We start from the raw sequence: 19,402 nt of genomic DNA, 5'->3' as shown, positions 1-19,402 counted from the left end.
CCTTTAATTATGAACTCATCTAGGGAAATAGCCTGTCCAATGCCAGTTTCGCTTAGAAATAATAGGTCTAGTTTAGTCTCCTGTAATTGGGTTTCAACCTCTGGAAGGTTAGAACGTAGACCCCTGATGTTGGAGAAGGAGACATGGTAGTGGGGGTCTACGTTGGAAGTTGGAGATCCACATTGGAAGTTGGAGATCCGGATTTAATTGTGTATTTTTTCTTGAAACTTGTCATGATGGAGTTTTGGAGTTTGTGGACTAGGTTGTTTAGAGCAGGACAGAGAGGCAAACTAAGAAAGAAAAAGAAACGAATAAATTTTTTTTTTTGTAGAACATGATAAGGTAAAGCCGTAACAATTACCTACTAATATGGCATCGAGAGGCCCCATCAGAAGCTACTGCATGGTCAAGAATCCATTCACCAAATGGCAATACAGCAGCCCCAATACTTTGCACCTGCTGATAGGACAGCCTTCTTAGTGATTAATCCAAGGTTCGGGTCCCTGATTATCAGGCGGATGACGTCAGCCCAGATAAAACGTTTACTTCCAGCACCCTTACTAGTGACATGGCTACAAGGATAGACATAGAAACAGAAAATTTCTGACCTCTCTGGCGACTGTTCCCGCAAAATACTGCCAACCTAGAATACAGCTTTTTCTTCTCCCTTTGTCAGAAAAATCACTCATTAAAAAATGAGGACTTAGGGACAAATAAAGAGAAGCGAGAGTAATGGGAGCTGCCGATAACGCATCCACAATGTGTTCTCTACTCTACATTAAAAAAAATATTCTATTAAATATTGTACTTGATAAAAATCCAATTGGCGTGTTTAAGGGAAAGTATGATGATAGATTCCCCTCTCAAGAACTGAAAATGAATACAATTGCCTAATCTATTTATACAATCAACTAGGTAGGTAAAATAAACATTTATGGGTGAGAAACGCTATTATTAAATAAAACAATCAGAAAATAAAAATATAAATTAAATACTGAAATAAAATGTAGTTATTAACATTTGAATCTAAAAAGATAAAAAGTAAAATTAATATAGCAGTGACTTATCTCGAAAAGAGTTCCGTCTCCAAAATACAAACTGTTGAAAAGAAATTAGCTTTAAAAACATCAGCGTTCCGAAGACTTTTTTTTTTTTTTCTTAAATTAACCGTCAACAAAAAAGCGTGATCATATTCTGAACTTCAGCTAGTGACATTTTAAGAAATTGCGAGATAAAATGAAAGCCGGGGGGGGGGGGGGTCTGTAAAGAAAATATAATGATGGTTGAGTCTATGCTATTTTTTAGATCAACTTGGTAGATATAATAAACAACATTTATGGACGAGAATCGTTTTGTTTCTGTAATCTACGCAATTTATAGGAATTTCTCGTCCATAAATGTTTATTATATCTACCAAGTTGATCTTAAAGATAGCATAGACTCAACCATTACATTTTCTTTACAGACTCTCCCCTGCTTTTAAATAAAACAATCAGAAAATAAAAATATAAATCAAATACTGAAATAAAATGTAGTTATTAACATTTGAATCTAAAGAGATAAATAGTAAAATTAATATAGCAGCAACTCATCTCAAAAAGAGTTCCGTCTCCAAAATGCAAACTGTTGAAGGGAAATTAGCAATGCTTCGGGTGCATAATATGTGAAATTTGTAAGCAATAAATAGAAACAGGCAAACATAGTGAGTTTTTTTTGGGGTTGTGAAATCTATATATATATAAAAGCGAAAATGTATGTGTGTTCGCTTTTTCTGTATGTCTACAAAAGGCTTTTTTCAGAGAAGCGGTCGGTCGCCTAACAACTTTTTAAAACTTTTTATATCACATGTAAATCGTAATATCTCAGAGTTAACAACGGAGCTCGCCTGTCTATTTAATTTGCTCGACTTCGGGAAGATAAATATTCAACAGTTTTCACTCGCCGCATGTGGGTTAGGTCTTTTCCTATAATAAAAGCGACACTAATTGTCTAGGTATTTTTCCGGTCTCGATCGCCAGAAATGTCCGAAAGCAATGAGCTTTACTCAATGTGGAAATATTATTTCCTTATATCAGAAGACAATTGCTATTCAATTTCGACAAGGGGAGGTGTTTCCCCCTACCCTCAACATCTTGGGGGAAAAAAAAAAAAAAAAGGCGCTCCGCACTAAATGAAATGCTACCCCACAGTCAAAAGTTGACCTCATTAAGTCATTAAAACGTGCACTTGCTAATTTAAGTAATTAAATAAATTCAAACGTGTTTCCGTTAGCATCTCGCGGTGGCTCAATGGTTAACGTCGCACTCTTTTTTTTCTTTTTACTTTAATTTCCAACTTTGCCTCAAGGGTTCGGGTTCGATCCTCATACTTACCTACCAAAACATTTTTTTTTTTTTTAATTTACCCCACCCCTCCACCCCGGAGTTTTGATTTACCCAAAACCACACACACCTCCAAACACCCGGGCAACGCCGGGTACCCCTCGCTAGTATTAAATGGAAGAAATGGAGTGGTGAGGGAGGGGGTGCACTTAAATTTAAAAAACAAAAGATACGGTTAAAAACACGAAAATCCTGCGTCACAGTGTAAAATGCATGAAAACACAGAAATAAAAGAAAAACAAGATTGTTGGGCAGTTCAAAAAAAGTTAAACGTTTTTATACTTATCATGTTATTAAAAAAAAATAATGACGCGTGCTGGATGGGAACTTGAAAAAGATAAGACTGTAAGCAAGACGTCATCAATATCACCACGTAAATGCATATATTTAAATACAAAAGTTAGAAACTCACCTCTTTTTATAATGTCATGACATTGTAAAAGAAGGTTTTTAAACATAGCTTTAGTTAATTACTAGCGAGGGGTACCCGGCGTTGCCCGGGTGTTTGGAGGTGTGTGTGTGTGGGGGGGGGTTAAAAGAAAATGTAAGTATGAGGATCGAACCCGAACCGTTGAGGCAAAATTGTAAATTAAAGTGTGAAAAAAAAACCGTGCGACGTTAACCATTGCCCCACCGCGAGATGCTAATGGAAACACGTTTGAATTTATTTAATTACTTGGATTCAGCAGGTGTCCGTTTTAATGAGTTAATGAGGTCATGTTTGACTGCAGGATAGTACTTTCATTTACTGCTGAACGCTTTTTTTCCCCCCAAGATGTTATAGGAAAAAGATTAACCCACATGCGGCGAGCGACAAATGTTGAATATTTATCTTCCCGAAATCGAGCAAATTAAATAGACAGGCGTGCTTCGTTGTTAACTGTGAGATATTACGATTTATATGTGATATAAAAAGTTGTGAAGCGACCGACTGCTTCTCTGAAAGAAGCTTTTTGTAGACATACAGAAAAAGTGAACACACATACATACATACATACATTTTCGCTTTTATATTTATAGATGAATGCGTGACTTGCGAAAACAGCAAAAGTGATCCAGTTGACTGCCACAGAATTTATCTTTTGTTCTAATTTTCACATATTATGCGTCCGAAGCATTGCTCTTTCAGATGGTACTTGTTTCGACCCAGTCGGATGCGGCTGACAAAAGCTTTTAGCAGACACACAAGCACACAGACATCTTTCCATTTATATAATAGAAAAAGTTTTTATAATGAATCTCTTATTTAATCAATCGGGGTAGATTGCTCTTGTTCTTTCAGACAAGTTGTTGATTACAATCAGTTTTAAGTGACAGTCTTTCAGAAATTAAAGGTTCAATCTTTACTACAGATGATAATACTTAAAAATAACATACTGATTGATTAATGTCTACCTCGCCGTGGCTGATAGAATGAGAATAATTTACCCATGTGGATTAAAAACTATAGGTTCTGAAGTTCAAAAAAATAGACCTGAAGGTCAGACGTTACATCAGCCAACAATTTGTGAATATAGCAGGGTTACTTGACGTCACCCAGATTATAAATTTCTGTAAATTGTGTAGATTACAGAAACAAAATATATATAATATATATATATAACTAAAACTAAATTATCTACATATATTTTAGTTATTGCTGTAATAAGGATTGAAACATCGCAAAAGAATATCCGAAAAAATTTTTATGAACTATCTTATCATAGCTGTTTCATAACGTTTTTGATTGACATTTTTGAACTCTGGAATTTATATGGAATTTTATAATGAATCTTTTATTTCATCAACCAGGATAGATTGCTCTTGTTCTGTCAGCCAAGGTGTTGCTTAACAATCAGTTTTAAGTGACAGTTTTTCAGAAGTTAAAGGTTTAATCTTTACTGCAAATGATAGTAATTAAGAACAGCATACTGATAGATCTACTTTGTCGTGGCGGACAGAATAGGAATAATTTACCCACATGGATTAAAAGGGTAAATGGGTTCTGAATTTCAAAAAGATAGACATGAAGGTTAGAGGTTACATCAACTGACAAGTTGTGAATATAGCAACCAAGATAAGAATAATAGCTTGAATATAAACATTAATACAAATAATGAGATGTAGTTTGCTTGAAGCATTGTGTGTGATATGTACATGTAGAAAAGTGTTAAAAGGTTATTAGAATGCAAGGTATAAGTTCAAAAGGATACACCTGAAGGTCAGACGTTACCTCAGCCAAAAATTTGTGAATATGGCAGGGTTACTTGATGTCACCCAGGTTATAAATTTCTATAAATGATGTAGATTACAGAAAAAAAAAAAAAACTAAATTATCTACATATATATTGATTATTGCCTGTAATAAGGATTGAACAATCGCAAAAAATATTTTAAAATTTTTTATTTTATATAAAAGCGTGTATTTTTTTAACTATCTTCTCATCTTTGTTGTTTTCAGTCGACGTAACCTCCTACCCTCTTCATGTGCATCTTTTTGAGATCTGGAATTTATATGAAATTTCATAATGAGCCCTTTATTTAATCAATCAGGATATTGTTCTGGTTCTGTCAGACATGACCAGATAGAAACGTCCAAGTGATCTTGCTGGTGATCACGATCTGGAAGGTGGGTTGAAAACATGACTGTCTGTGTGAGGGAATGGGCTATAGAGAAGCTATTAAGTAGAGCATCCAATTGCATTTGTGCAATCTGAGAAACGGAGCCAATTCTTATGGTGGACACCAAACACATGTATTTGAGCGTTACTATCTAGGAGAATGCTGCATCTATACCCATATATATATATATATATATATATATATATATATATATATATATATATATATATTCTATATAGACATGATCGATTAGGGTACAATCCTGACTTGAGGAAGAATTGTAGAGAAAATATAAGTAACTAACGCAGTGATGAAAGGCTAGTCAAAAACACATAAAGGCCTAATTCCAGACATTGCTCTCTAGTTAAGGGGAGGGTGCTTTGAATGTAGACTCTAAGTCCACGCATATATCTATCCGAGTCTTTATGGCAGAGAGGGAGGTATCCTGTCATGTTAGAGGGGATTGAAGAGTGTAGGTTTGTTTCACTTAATGCTATTACTATGCTATTTTTTGTTTATATATATATATATATATATATATATATATATATATATATATATATATATATATATATATATATATATCATTGTGATTTTTCATCACAAAAAATTTTGTTCAATTAATTATTTTTATTAAATTATCTTTGTCCTGAACAAAATAATAAGTTTTTTCAGTGAAAAAAAATCGGCCAGCATTTGTACAAAAAAAAGATGTCACAAAAATTTAATTCGTCAGCTTCTAGTGTTTTACATAAATTGCCTGAAAAATTCTGACAATAACACGATCCTTATTCTGCGTAAGTACTGAAAAAAGAAATTGATTCATGTCAATAACAGAATATGAGATTTTGTTGTCATTCTATTTGTGTTTTTACAGGCGAACCTTATGAAAACGGAAAATACTTGATGGCTAGTTGTGGTCAAGATAGTTTTGTGAAACTCTGGAATGTTATTTGTAATGGAGTCCTAAGTAAGTATCTCTTTCTTTGAAATTGTTGCAATATTTTTGATATTATGATTATTGGGTATGGTCACACAAATTTGGACAACTAGCAGGCCGCAAGTCATTGCTTGGTCGTAAAATATATTATATAAAATATATTATATAAAATATAAAAATTTTATGTGAATTATCTTATCGTAGTTTTTTTCAAAAACTTTTTGGTCGATGTTTTTGAACTCTGGAATTTATATGGAACTAGCAGGACAGGGGGTGGGAGGTGGACTGGTGCTGCCTGATCGTAAAATCTACTTAAGTATGATATTTTGATTTATTAATAAAAAAAAAAAAAGAAAAATTGTGACTTTGGTGCCATCAACTAGAATGGAAACTGAAAGCAAAATTTGTAAGCAATAAATGGAAACAGACAAACATAGTAAGTTTTTATTTTTTGGTTGTGAAATAATAAATAGAAGAAATGGACGAGGGGTAAGTGCACTTAAATTTGAAAAACAAAAGATACGGTTAAAAACACGGAAATACTGCACCACAGTGTAAAATGGATGAAGATACAAAAATAAAAGAAAAACAGGATTGTTGGGCAGTTCAAAAAAGGTAAACGTTTTTATACTTATCAACTTATCATTTTAAGATAGAATAGAAAAAACTTATGTTATTAAAAAAAAAATAATGACGCGTGCTGGACATGAACTCGCAAAAGATAAGACCGTAAGCAAGCACGTTATCAACGGGACCAAGACCTCAGCGATATTATCTCACGTCGTAAAATATTATATTTTAATTAATACAGAAACTGAGACATGCATGCAAGTACTATGTTTTTTTCTAAACCGTTCACTTCTTGTAAGTAAAAAAAAAAAGGAAAGAAAAAATATTCGAGCTGAGATTGAAACCAAAACGTAAAGACAGCAAGTCAAGTATGATAACCATTAGACCAGCTTGATACGATCTTTAAAAAGTGTTTTCAAACTACTTATTCTTAACATAAGTAATCTGTAATGTGAACTGTTCACGCATGCGCATTCGTGAAACAGTTAGCAAACGGATAAAAATCTGACAACCATTTCCCATGTACTAGTCTTTCAATTTTTACCCCTTAGCAGCTTGTTTTTTCCAGATGAAACCTGATTAAAGTTTTCCACATGTCTGAATATCCTATATACCATACTTCAAGTCCGTAGATCAAAATTCCTTGAGTATATAGGTTGAGAAGTGTCCTCACACACACACACACACACATATATTCTCACTTTTATAGATATATAGATTACATTTTTAGCCAGAGATGATTAGAACAAACCAATCAGATATCAGAATAACTTTATAAAATATACTGAATCTTTAAAAATTTTTCAATCATAGCTTTTTGTCTTGACATGAGAAGGGAACTACACTCTGCTGATGCTGATTGGATTAATACTATCATTTTTTTGGCCCTCATTCATCCTTGTCCGTTTGTCTGTCCACACTTTTCTCAATAACTATGCCTTAGAATTTTTTGGAATTTTGCACAAAACATGATATGAGTAAAAAAAGTAATAGAATGAATTTTCCGGGAAAACGCTGGAGTGACTTTCGGGTTAAAATGGCTTAAATTGACACTTTTGTACTTATTAAAAATATTGATGCCTTGGATTTTTATAAAACTTTCTGAAAAGTTGTAACTAACTGATTTCTATATAATTTTGTTTGTCTATATTTCGCAATAATTCTTGGGTGTGCTCCAGGGGCTCTTTTAGGACTAATAAAAACACTCCATTTTTGGGACTATTTTACCATATTTGTCCAAAATTTTCTGTGTATATCTATTTAGCAGTTTTGCATTGTGCTGAACTCAAATTTAAATATGAGGACTTTTGGGGCATAATTTGGGGAGGGGGGGGGGGCAAATGATGGACGTCATTTCTTTTTTTTTTGCATGGTGCAAAACTCAAATTTACATATGTTAAGGCCTAAAACTGCACTGTTTGTTCATTTTCACCAGAATTTGATGCTCCCTGAAGACTTTTGGGGCTAAATGGACGGAAGGAGGTAAATGCTGAACCTAGTCATTTTTTTTTCTGTCCATGCTTCACTTGTTTTACCTAGAATTCTTTATAATTTAAAAACTTCTCTGACTGTATTGATTAATAGATTTTGCTTGAGACAACTACATTGGATAATTTTCGTTTCTCTACAATAGAGTTATTCCTTTTGCCATTCCTTTTTGGATCATTTCTTTTATTACAGGAATCACTCAAGAGGAATGTCTCTTGGTGGTCTCATGAGTGACATCTCCCCAACCATAAAAAAATGTCATCTATGCAATAAAATTCACAATCCTTTCTGAAATCAAACCATATTTGGTACTAATAAATTTTAGTATATGCTTGACTTGTCCACCAAGTTTCAGACATGAGTGTCCAACAGTCTTCGTTTTATCACAGTTCAAGTATATACTCCAAATGTGCACACATGGTTATTGGTATTAGGGTAGTTTTCATGTCCCTTAATTTCCCCAGCTCTCTCATAAGTTCCGTATATTTACATAGTTTTTATGTCCTTCAGTTCTACCTTGTCATTAACCGAGATTTCTCCCCCTAAAAACAGCACCCATTGAATGTGTTATAGAATAAGCTAATATACCTATTTCAGGTATAATAGACTTACCCAGGTACAATAAATGTAATTTTTGTTGTTTTTTTTTTTTTATTTGTGGAAATCACTCCAGACAAGATGTGGAGCCACTTGATGTAAGGAACTAAAGAAAAAATATAGTACTTCAAGGTCAAAAACTTGCCAATGATAAGTGTTTGATGGAATAGATTGTGGCTCAGAAAACAGCAATTCTTCCCTCTTTGTCAGGAACATCACTCATGGAATGTGAGGACTAAAGAACAAAATAAAGGACGTGAGAGTTAGTTACATCTTCTATGTCGTGAGTAGCGATTCACGCCATTCATTTGACACATGCCAGTTGAAATTCTGATCTAGACAATCATTTTGACAGAAACTGAGTCATTTTGGTGGCCTTTTATCTGGCGGGCTGAGACATTCGTTTTGGGTAGTCCTAGGAAATCCTCCTTCCCAAGCTTTGTCTCCCCGTCTTTCTGGGTGAGTAAGATTATTGCTTACTCCCTGAGATACCTTGACCAGTGAATGCCAATGTGGTTGCTAAGGCAATTTTTAAAAGGTGAAAATGTACCTCCTTTATGCATTCTGGCTTGACTTCCCCCCCCCCATCTTCTGACTTATGTAATTTAATTTTTCTTTTTGACAAATTTTTTTATAATAAGATTTTGAGATTTATTAATGTATTGTTTGGTCAAGGGATTTTTTATCCTCACCCCCCCCCCAAATCAACAGAGATTAGACCATTCCTGTAATTATCTGATCCCTTTTGATTTTGCGGTGGGAGTTTAGTTCTGTGCAGTTCTAAGAGGTCCACCCTCCCAGGCCTTGTTTTCTCTCTTTCAGAAAGGGGTTAGTTTATTGCTAATCACCTGAGGCGCCCTTACCAGGGAATGCCAATAAGGCTGCTCATGCACTTTTTGCAGGTCAGAGCGCCCTTCCTTTGGGGCGTTGACTTCTCAGTCCCAGTTTTCCGACCCTGGAGTCACAGTTCTTGCAGTGCGAGAGAACTAAATATTCTTCTATTAAATTATTAATTAAACCAAATTGTTATCAAACTGTAACTAATTATTGTTAAGGTAATGTGGATTAAAAATAATCTTAGCCAAATATTTGTTTTTAGCCATAAATTACTTGAAGTTCTCTGGCTAATAGCTCTTTGGGAGCCAAGGCGCAGAAACTACTCTTGTCAGCTTTAGCGCTGTGCTACTCGACTGCAGAATACTGTGTAGTGGCATGGGCTCATCCTGCTCCTACTGCGAAGGTCGACATCAAGCTCAACAAGGCATGTAGGACAATTACCGACAACCTGAAATCTACCAATCTGCGATCTTTCTACACAATATCCAAAATCACTCCATTACAGATTTGTCAAGAGGTGATGGCAAAACAGAGTAATGGCAAAAGAGGAGCCACAGTGACTACCATTTCACAAGAGCTTTGCCATTGTCACAGACCTCGAACAAACAGCACAAACATTCTTCTGCCTGCATTAGTGGAATGAGTCAGTCAAAGACAACAATAACAAGGCTCTTCCAGCACTGAAAGAAAACCTCCTAACAGGTTCTGCAACAGGTGATTAGCAATAAACTAACCCCTTTCTGAAAGAGAGAAAACAAGGCCTGGGAGGGTGGACCTCCTAGAACTGCACAGAACTAAACTCCCGGAAAGAGTGTGTAACACTTAACTGGACCCAAGCAAAGGTTGTCAAAACCTACACTAGTGGAGCCATGTACAGGATGGTCGGTGTCCCTGTGGTGCCAATGTGCATACGATCACATACATCCTCACAGGCTATTCCCTAAGTGAGGCATGCTCTGATGCGGACCTGAGGGATCCTCGAACACTGCCCGACTATGGACCTCGAGGTGGAATGAAACATTATGATGATGATGATGACTTGAGTTCCTGGTTTACTTTGTTCTTGAAATCAGTTAAAAAAGTTTTTGCTTGCGCAGGCATGTCTTTTCCTTTATTATTCGTGGGGCTCAGTGTGCCGTTTGTAATCATGTCATGTACCACTGTCAGTGCATGTGCTATAGGTTGGCCATCCCTGCCCTATAGCAAAACAAAGTAAACAAACAAAACACGGTTTCTCTTTTTGTTTGTTTATGTCATTTGCTTAATAATAATCTAATGCTTGTCCAGAATTCCCACTATATAAAAAAAATAAAGAAAAATCTGTATGATGTAGGTACCTTTGACTAAACAAAAATATCATGTTCCAAGCAGTCACGTACATTGGTCAAGTAGGTTTTTTTTAAATAAGGAAAGTAAATTTTATGAGTATCTAAAGAGCAACTATCTCACCTGCCATTTGAAAATGTGTCTCAAGAAACAAAGAGATAACTCAACAATACTTCATACTTACTAGATACATGTTGTAATGCCTATGAATTCCCATTAATTGCTTCAAAAATGATTTTCTTAATGAAAATAAAACTACTTGATCAATTTACATGATTTTTGAAATATGATATTTTCATTTTTTTTCATCATACAGTTTGTTTTTTTTACATAGGCATCACCACTTTTTTTCTTTATTTTTGTTTATTAATATAGGAAAATCCATGACAAGAACCCACTTTTCAACCCACTTTGTTACTGTTCACCAATAGTTTTTGGCTATATATTTGACAGGTTTCAAGTTTACCAATTTGCATTAAAAATAGTTTATGTTGCTGTTTTTATTCAATTATTAATGAATATTATTAAATGAGAAATTATTTCGAGTTAAAATTTGAGTTTTGTTGTTAGATAAACACGACATCAGTTCAAATTTGCTGGCCATTTTGTTTTGCTTCAGCTTTTTTCACATAACGTTGACATTTTTCACGTGTGATTTTTTTCAGTTTTAGATGCATAATCTATAAATATAAAAGTGAAAATGTATGTATGTGTGTTCACTTTTTCTGTATGTCTACAAAAGGCTTTTTTCAGAAGCGGCCGCTCGCTTCACAACTTTTTAAAACTTTTTATATCACATATAAATCGTAATATCTCACAGTTAACAACGAAGCTCGCCTGTCTATTTAATTTGCTCGACTTCGGGAAGATAAATATTCAACATTTGTCGCTCGCCGCATGTGGGTTAATCTTTTTCCTATAACATCTTGGGGGGGAAAATAAAAATCCCGCAGTCAAACTTGACCTCAATAACTCATTAAAACGGGCATCTGCCAAATCCAAGTAATTAAATAAATTTTTCCGTTAGCATCTCTCGGTGGGGCAATGGTTAACGTTGCACTTTTTTTTTTTTTTTCACACTTTAATTCACAACTTTGCCTCAACGGTTCGGGTTCGATCCTCATACTTACCTACCAAAACATTTTTTTAACCCCCCCCCCCCCCCGGTGTTTCCACACACACCTCCAAACACCCGGGCAACGCCGGGTACCCCTCGCTAGTACTAACTAGATTTTTAATAGAAATAATTCCTTATTTAGTAATATATAAGAAAAACAAGACAAAACTACTTTTAATGACTAAACAGATTTTTTCTTTGCGTTATTCCATGACTGGTAAAAAAAGACAGGAAAGAAGTGCACAATTAGATCCCCACTGAAAGAGTGTGAAAAATACTAAAACGTTGGAGAGGCTTCTTGCAACCCCACTCCTAGAGCATACTAATGGTCATTAGTACCATAATGATTACAAATAATTTTACGTTATCACACCAGCCTCTTTCTATTAACTTCTTGCTGACAATACATATGTGTGTTTATGTGTTCTGGATTTTTATATGTTTTTTGTTTCTTTTCACAAAGAAAGAGGACACAAGGAGACGTTTGCTGAGAGTTTTCTTTATTTTGAAGAAAATTGGCTCAGAAGAAAGCAATTAATGTTTTTTTTTTTTTTTGCTAATTATTCAGCTTTTAATTTATAAATTGCGCATTTGCTTATAAATAAACGAATGCTTTTCGGCCCATATTGTTCACCAATAGATTTTGGTTTTATTTTTTGACAGATATCAAGTTTACCAATCGGTATATCCTTGCTGGGCATACAGCACCAGTACTGTCTTGCTGTTTTGCATCTCACGGAAAACTATTAGCCTCAGGGTAAAGACTGTTTTTTTTTTTTCTTATATAACATGATAAAATGATAGATGTATTATCTATCCATAAGTTACTTACAAAGAACTTGAAAGGATAAAAGCATGCAAAGCCAAATACTTTTATTCAAAACTTTATTAAAATGCAGTTTTGTCTGGGAATTTTGAAAATGCAATTTTGGATTACTTTTGTTCATATCTTGAGTGTTATTCGCACGACGTTTCAGTTGATATAACATCCGACCTTCTTCAGATGTATCTTGTCAAACTTGGGATGCTACAAGGAATTTTGAATGCAACCTATTATTTGATCCATGGGGTTAGCATGCTTTCGCCCCGTCAGCTATGACTGGGTAGAAGTGCTAAGTAATTTTGGATTATTTTGACTGCTGTTCTTGCCTTGAGTGTTATTTGCACAACGTTTCAGCCGATGTAGTCTCCAACCTTCTTCAACTATATCTTGTAAAACTCTGGAATCTGCACCGAATTTTAAACGGAAACCTGTGGATTACAGGATAACATGCTCTCATTCTATCAACTATCTATTATGTTATTCGCAATTTTATCCTTAGTAACGCCTGCACTGAGGATTGAACCTTCAATCTCTAGAAGAGTGTCACTGAATTTTACTTTGTACTTTATCCGTTATGTCACGCGCCCTTGCAAGGCTAGATTGACCGAAATGTTGTGAGAAAAGCACTCAAGATGTGAACCGTAGTCCGAATAATCCATATTAATCCCCATCTCAAAAATTTAGAAGAATAATGCAATTTTGTGTTAAGATTTTTAATGGCATCAGTCAGTGGACAATGAGCAAAATGATTATTAGAATTTTCGTAAACAGAGTAAATTTGCAAAAACTATCTGAATTGGAATTATCTTTTGGGTTTTAAGCACCGAAAAGCAACAGACAGACAGGAAACAAAGAGAATGTGAAGTCAGGTAGATTCAAACACGCACATACATGACTCCCATAAGTTTTTAGAAATGCTAAATCCATTTCTCTAGAGATAACTGTTGACCTACCTTGAACAGCCCAAAGAACTTTCTCGCTCGGACACTGTCCAACATTCTTCCATTGAAATAAACCCTTTTGTTTTTGTGTTAAAAGAGGTTTTGTGGTTGTTTCTGTGCATTGTATTTTTTTTTTTTTTACAAGGGATTTACTAGTTATCTAGGCCCGAAGGCCACTTAAGGATAAGAGGTAATGAATGAAAGGTGGTCACTGAGACAACAAATGATCGTTGGTGGTGGAAGTTGGGTAAAATTTAATTATTTAATGGGGCAAGACATCAAAAACTTGTTTACATTGGATTTGAAGATGGCCATGTTGTAGTCAGCTGGGAAGCATGCTAGTGGAACAGTTCTAGTAAAGAAACTTTGTCCGTGGAATCTGTTTTCATATTTAGATACAGATAGAAAGTAAGGGAAATTGTTGTAGTGCTGTTTACTATTAATATATACAAGATGGAACGATAAAGATGTTTCCTTAAAGAAAACAACACTACAGTTTTATTCTAAAACTTTTATTGAATAAACCAATTCAGGTAACTTGATTATATAGTGGAGCTAATATCTATTCAATGTAGCCACCTTCAGCCTCAATCACCGCCTTGATACGGGTCTGGAACTGGGAGAATGTCTTTTCCACAAGCGCCGGCGGGAACTCGGCGAATGGCAGAAATCAGACTGGCTGTGGTAGTGTGAGAGGTCATGTTTGTGATGTTCTCGACGTCTGACGAAACAAAGTAGTCCAGTGGGTTCAGGTCAGAGGAGGAGGAGGAGGAGGAGGGGAGGGGCAATGAGGGAAGGGTACAAAGTCGTAACACCCCTTCTGAAGCCAAGTCTGAGTTTTTTTAAACTTGTGGCTGGCACCAAGTCCTGCTGCCAGCAGCCACCTGATTGCATCAGGGGATCACCGCACTCTTCAGTACATCCATGGACACTTTGGTGTTGACATTCAAGCCAATTTCAAAGATGTGAGGTGAAATGATGTGGCCCTCACTTGAAACCACACCAAAGACCATAACCGTGGCAGGAAACTTTGTTTTCATCACCCTGGACACATTCCTGTCATCTGTGACAATCCAGCGAGGCATTTTGAGGGTGTTGGCAATGGTCCTGCTGTCATAACTTGGATCAATAGAAAGCATGAGTTTTATAGTGGTGCACCTCCAACCTTGCTCGTTGAACATTGTCACTTTCAGACATGATAGAAGGCTCCTATCGCACTTGGGACCTGTACACAACTGGCCAACTACTAGATGATCTGCAGCAAAAAAAGAAAACCAATTTTCATCAAACGGAAATGGAATCATGTCGTCTTTTCTAGGGCGACAATTTTATTGTTTCATCCTGTAGAAATATATCTTGCATTTCTATACGTTCACTGATGACAACAGCACAAGTACACACACACACACACACACATCTATGGCAGTTGATAGTAGTCACACTCACTCTTGTCAGCATACAGGGATTTGAGTAGTAGTCTATCAACTAAGGTATCAATAAACTGACAACAGAATTATTTTCTGTGTCACCCCCCACCCCCCACCCCCACCCGAAAAAAAAAGATTAGGATAGAAATAGAAAATATCTGGAACTTAAATATTAAGATAAACGATTAACGCTTATCCAGTTTTTTCCTAATACTAGAAGGCTGCCTGGCATTTCCCGATCATAAAATATACATAAATATTTTAATTTATGCAAATTTTTTTATTTTTTTTTATTACAGAGCCAATTCTCTATTGATTATTATCTAATATATAGTAATGATTTCAAATGTTATAATGAAAAGTAACAGCACGAGTAATGTTTTATTCGTCTTCCCCTGCCAAAGCCAACTGTTTTGTTTTCAATTTGGACCCCTTAGCAGCAATTTGTGCCATCTAAAAAAACAAATCAAATGTGTTTTACAGGTCCAAATTGTGTAGATCAAATATTCAGAGTGGAGTTTGATAGGAACTTTTCGCACACACATCGACCAGATCATATATAATATATATATATATATATATGGGCGATTCCTTTGGAACTTACCTGTTGGATTGGAAGTTTTTAATTTGACCGTGTTTGGATTTTACCATTCTTGGATTTTTTCCCTTCACCGGACTATCCATTCATGTGAAATCTTTTTATCATTTTTTCTTTTACCTCCTATTCCCCTTACCTCACCCTTTTTTAACCAAGTAAGATCTGTGACTTACTTGTGGTTTCATTAAATACTTTTACATGCAAAATCCGAAAGGAGAGTATTTCTTCGAAACTCTGCGGATTAAGGACTATCCACTTATCTTGTGCTTCCTTTTTAAAATTAAATATGTTTTTAACTCTTTTTCAAGATGTTTTTTAACATGTTTTATTAATCATTTGTTCATATTATAAGCTCTATTTCCTTTTCGGTTTTATTGAGCTTTTACATCTGGTTGAGATTACTTGTAAATATTAACTCTTTAATATTTATAATATATTTTAAGTTTATCATTTTGATTACCTCGGTAAACTTATTGTAATTTTTATTTCTTATATATATATATATATATATATATATATATATATATATATACAGTGGCACCATAAAAGAAATTCTGCACTTGTCACTTTTTCAAAAACTGCAAATTTAAGCTAAATTGAATGTTATTGTTTAAACAACATATACCTCATTTGATTCACCTCTATAATTTTATCCGTTCATATTTGACTTTTAATTGAAGTATTCTAGTGTTAAAGAAAAATAATAATAATATCAATGTTTGGTGCATTTTTGGTCAGGAAGCCAGTATCTTCAGACAGCCTCATCTGGTAGCATCAAATGTTCTAACAGGACGAAAGTGGATCTGGGAGCAATGGTAACTAAAGGGCAACTCCACATTCCACACAGCCCCCAAATGGAACCTTTTTTTTTTTTCTTCTTAATTCAATTTTCACCCCAAACAAGGCACAGTGCCACTTTGAAGTAGGAGGCTACTATCGGGGACATGTTGAAGGGACATTATGAAGGGAGATGAGCAGCAAGATGTCTGTTCACATTGAACTTGAACTTCTGCATGTCGGTACAGTTGGGAAAGCAGAATTCCAGAAGGGAGTTCCAAAGTCTAGCAGTTCTGGGGAAGAAACTATGGGAGTAGAAGGCTTTCTTACCCCTAGAGATCTCTACTGTGTAGGAGTGGGATTTTGCTGCTTGTCGAGTTTGTTGGTGGTATTTACGTCGAGGGAGTACAAGTGCTTGTAGTTCATCGGAGCATTCACCATTAAAATATTTGTAAAACAGGCAGAGGGATGCAACACTTCATCAGTGGGACAGAGGCTGAAGCTTAGACGACAGTTCAGGACCTATGAGGTTGATGACTCTCTTTTGAACCTTGTCCAGGAGTGAGAGACTAGTAGCAGATGCACCAGCCCAAATGTGACAACAGTACTCCATACATGGACAAATGGTGGGCCTTATCACCACTGGATGTCTTTTAAGGTCATACCCAAGATGGGGTAAAACTTCACAAGTGCAAAATTATTTTTTTAAATCAAAAAGGGAGAAGTATAACTTTAATTTTTTATAATATAAAATTTCATCTACCCCCTCCATAAATTTTTCATAATATAAATTAATTTTTCATAATATAAAATTTCATCTGCCCCCTCCATATATTTTTCATAATATAAAATTTTATCTACCATCTCCATAAATTTTTCATAATATAAATTAATTTTTCATAATATAAAATTTCATCTGCCCCCTCCATATATTTTTCATAATATAAATTAATTTTTCATAATATAAAATTTCATCTACCATCTCCATAAATTTTTTATAATATAAATTAATTTTCATAATATAAAATTTCATCTGCCCCCTCCATTTTAAAATGTGTATCTGTTTCTGACCATAATCCCACATATCATCTTTTTTGTTTTAGGTCTGTCGACAAGACCGTCAGGCTCTGGAATCCTGTAAGTAAACATGACTGTATAACATATTATTTCAATTCATCGGACTACTGTTCTTATTTTGAGTATCATTTTTCACAACGTTTCCGCTGATGTAACCTCCGATCTTCTTCAGGTGTATCTTGTCAAGTTTGGGGAATCTGGTCAGAATTTCAAATGGAACCCTTTATTTAATTCACGAGGGTAACATGCTTTTGTTCTGTCATGTTCCATGACTGGATAGAAGTCCTACATAATTCACAATTGTATTTTTTGGTCACCCACACTGAGGATTGAACCTTCAACCTTCAGAAGAATATCACTTTTGCTATTGAATCTTTCCAAATATTTTAACTTCTGCACCACGGGTCCTTGCAGACAATTATAGTATGAATTATGAAGAATGGTGGAGATTACATCAACCAAAACATTGTGAAAATGGCACTCAAGATGAGATCAGCAGTCTGAAAAATCCAAATAATACAAATAACCCATCTTCATCTAAAAAATTTAGAAACGTAAATATTGTATAATAATAATTCCTAAACACTGTATAATAATAATTCCTAAACACGGTATAATAATAATTCCTAAACACTGTATAATAATAATTCCTAAACACGGTATAATAATAATAATTCCTAAACACTGTATAATAATAATTCCTAAACACGGTATAATAATAATAATTCCTAAACACGGTATAATAATAATTCCCAAACACTGTATAATAATAATAATTCCTAAACACTGTATAATAATAATTCCTAAACACTGTTGTTCTTGATGTTAAACCACTCTTTGCTGCTGAAACTTTTTGAAATAATAGACAAAACTCCAGAACCTATATAGAATTTGGAATTAAACTTTATATTTAATCCACAAGAGTAAATGGTCCTTATTCCATCAGACAGACTGGATAGAAGTGTTAATTTTATATTTTTTAATAAAATACTTGATATATGGAGTCATTTGAGTCTAGCAGGGTTTTTTCCCTTGACACCAAAGTCAACAGAGTCTAGACCATTGTTGAGATGTCTTGTTTCTTGTTGACTGAAGTATGTCTCCGGTCTGTGCAGTTCTAGTAGTTTTACCCTTCTCCTTTGAGGTGTTAGTTTGTTTCTAATCGCCTGAAGCATCCTTACCAAGTAATGTTGACGAGGCTATTCAGGCATTTTTTTAAAAGTCAGAGTGCTCTTTCTCTGGAGTGCTGGTGAAAAATAAATGTTTTTTTAACTCTTGCTAAAGCGTTTTTCGACATATTTTATTAAATTCTTCTTTTATACACACACTAGAAGAATGCCTGCCTCAGAATGAGTAAAATTGATTCTCCAAATACAACAGTTTGGCAAGATATAATGCTTCTAAACCTTATGTCTAGAATCTTTATTCCAATTTTGATTTTAGAAAATGTCTGAAATTTAAAGTTTATGCTTAAGAGGTCTTAAGAAAAAAATCGGAATGTAGTGAATCATGCTTAATATTTCAGATTTGTAATAAATTTGATTCTTAGTCATTTTAGACTAAGAATCAAATGTATTACAAATCTGAAATATTTGAATTTTCAAATGGGAGGTTGTGTCCGTATTATTCCTCTATGATTTAAAAAAGATATATCAAAGAAACCGAAAGTTGAGGAATAAATATTAATTGATGTCTTGATACGCAGTCTTACAATTTGCCCTCTTTGTTTCCTGTGCATAAAATGAATAAAACTAATTATTGTCGGACTTTCACAAAAAAACACTCGACTAGTTACAACTACTATCAACAATTTGCCCCATTCTCTATCTGTGCCTAAGTCTAAACGCAGATTCCATGAACAAAGCTTCTTCTCTAGAACTGCCCACCTGTGTTCCACTGGTC

At 34.7% G+C, this 19,402-nt stretch overlaps 1 protein-coding gene across 1 annotated transcript in view; it reads left to right on the top strand.

The window, feature by feature from the left end:
- LOC145259967 (WD repeat, SAM and U-box domain-containing protein 1-like) overlaps nt 1–19,402 on the top strand; it is a 53,624-nt gene that overhangs the window by 19,056 nt on the left and 15,166 nt on the right. The window contains exons 4-6 of the mRNA XM_080117955.1: nt 5,860–5,952; nt 12,521–12,614; nt 17,527–17,560. Of these exons, the coding sequence (XP_079974081.1) occupies nt 5,860–5,952; nt 12,521–12,614; nt 17,527–17,560 (221 nt within the window). The remainder of the gene's footprint in view (nt 1–5,859; nt 5,953–12,520; nt 12,615–17,526; nt 17,561–19,402) is intronic.

The sequence above is a fragment of the Euprymna scolopes genome, chromosome 35 (assembly GCF_053919585.1).
Source record: "Euprymna scolopes isolate OS-2025 chromosome 35, ASM5391958v1, whole genome shotgun sequence".
Lineage (NCBI taxonomy): Eukaryota > Metazoa > Mollusca > Cephalopoda > Sepiida > Sepiolidae > Euprymna > Euprymna scolopes.
Note: the sequence above shows the minus strand (reverse complement) of the source record. Positions and strands in the feature narration are given on the sequence as shown.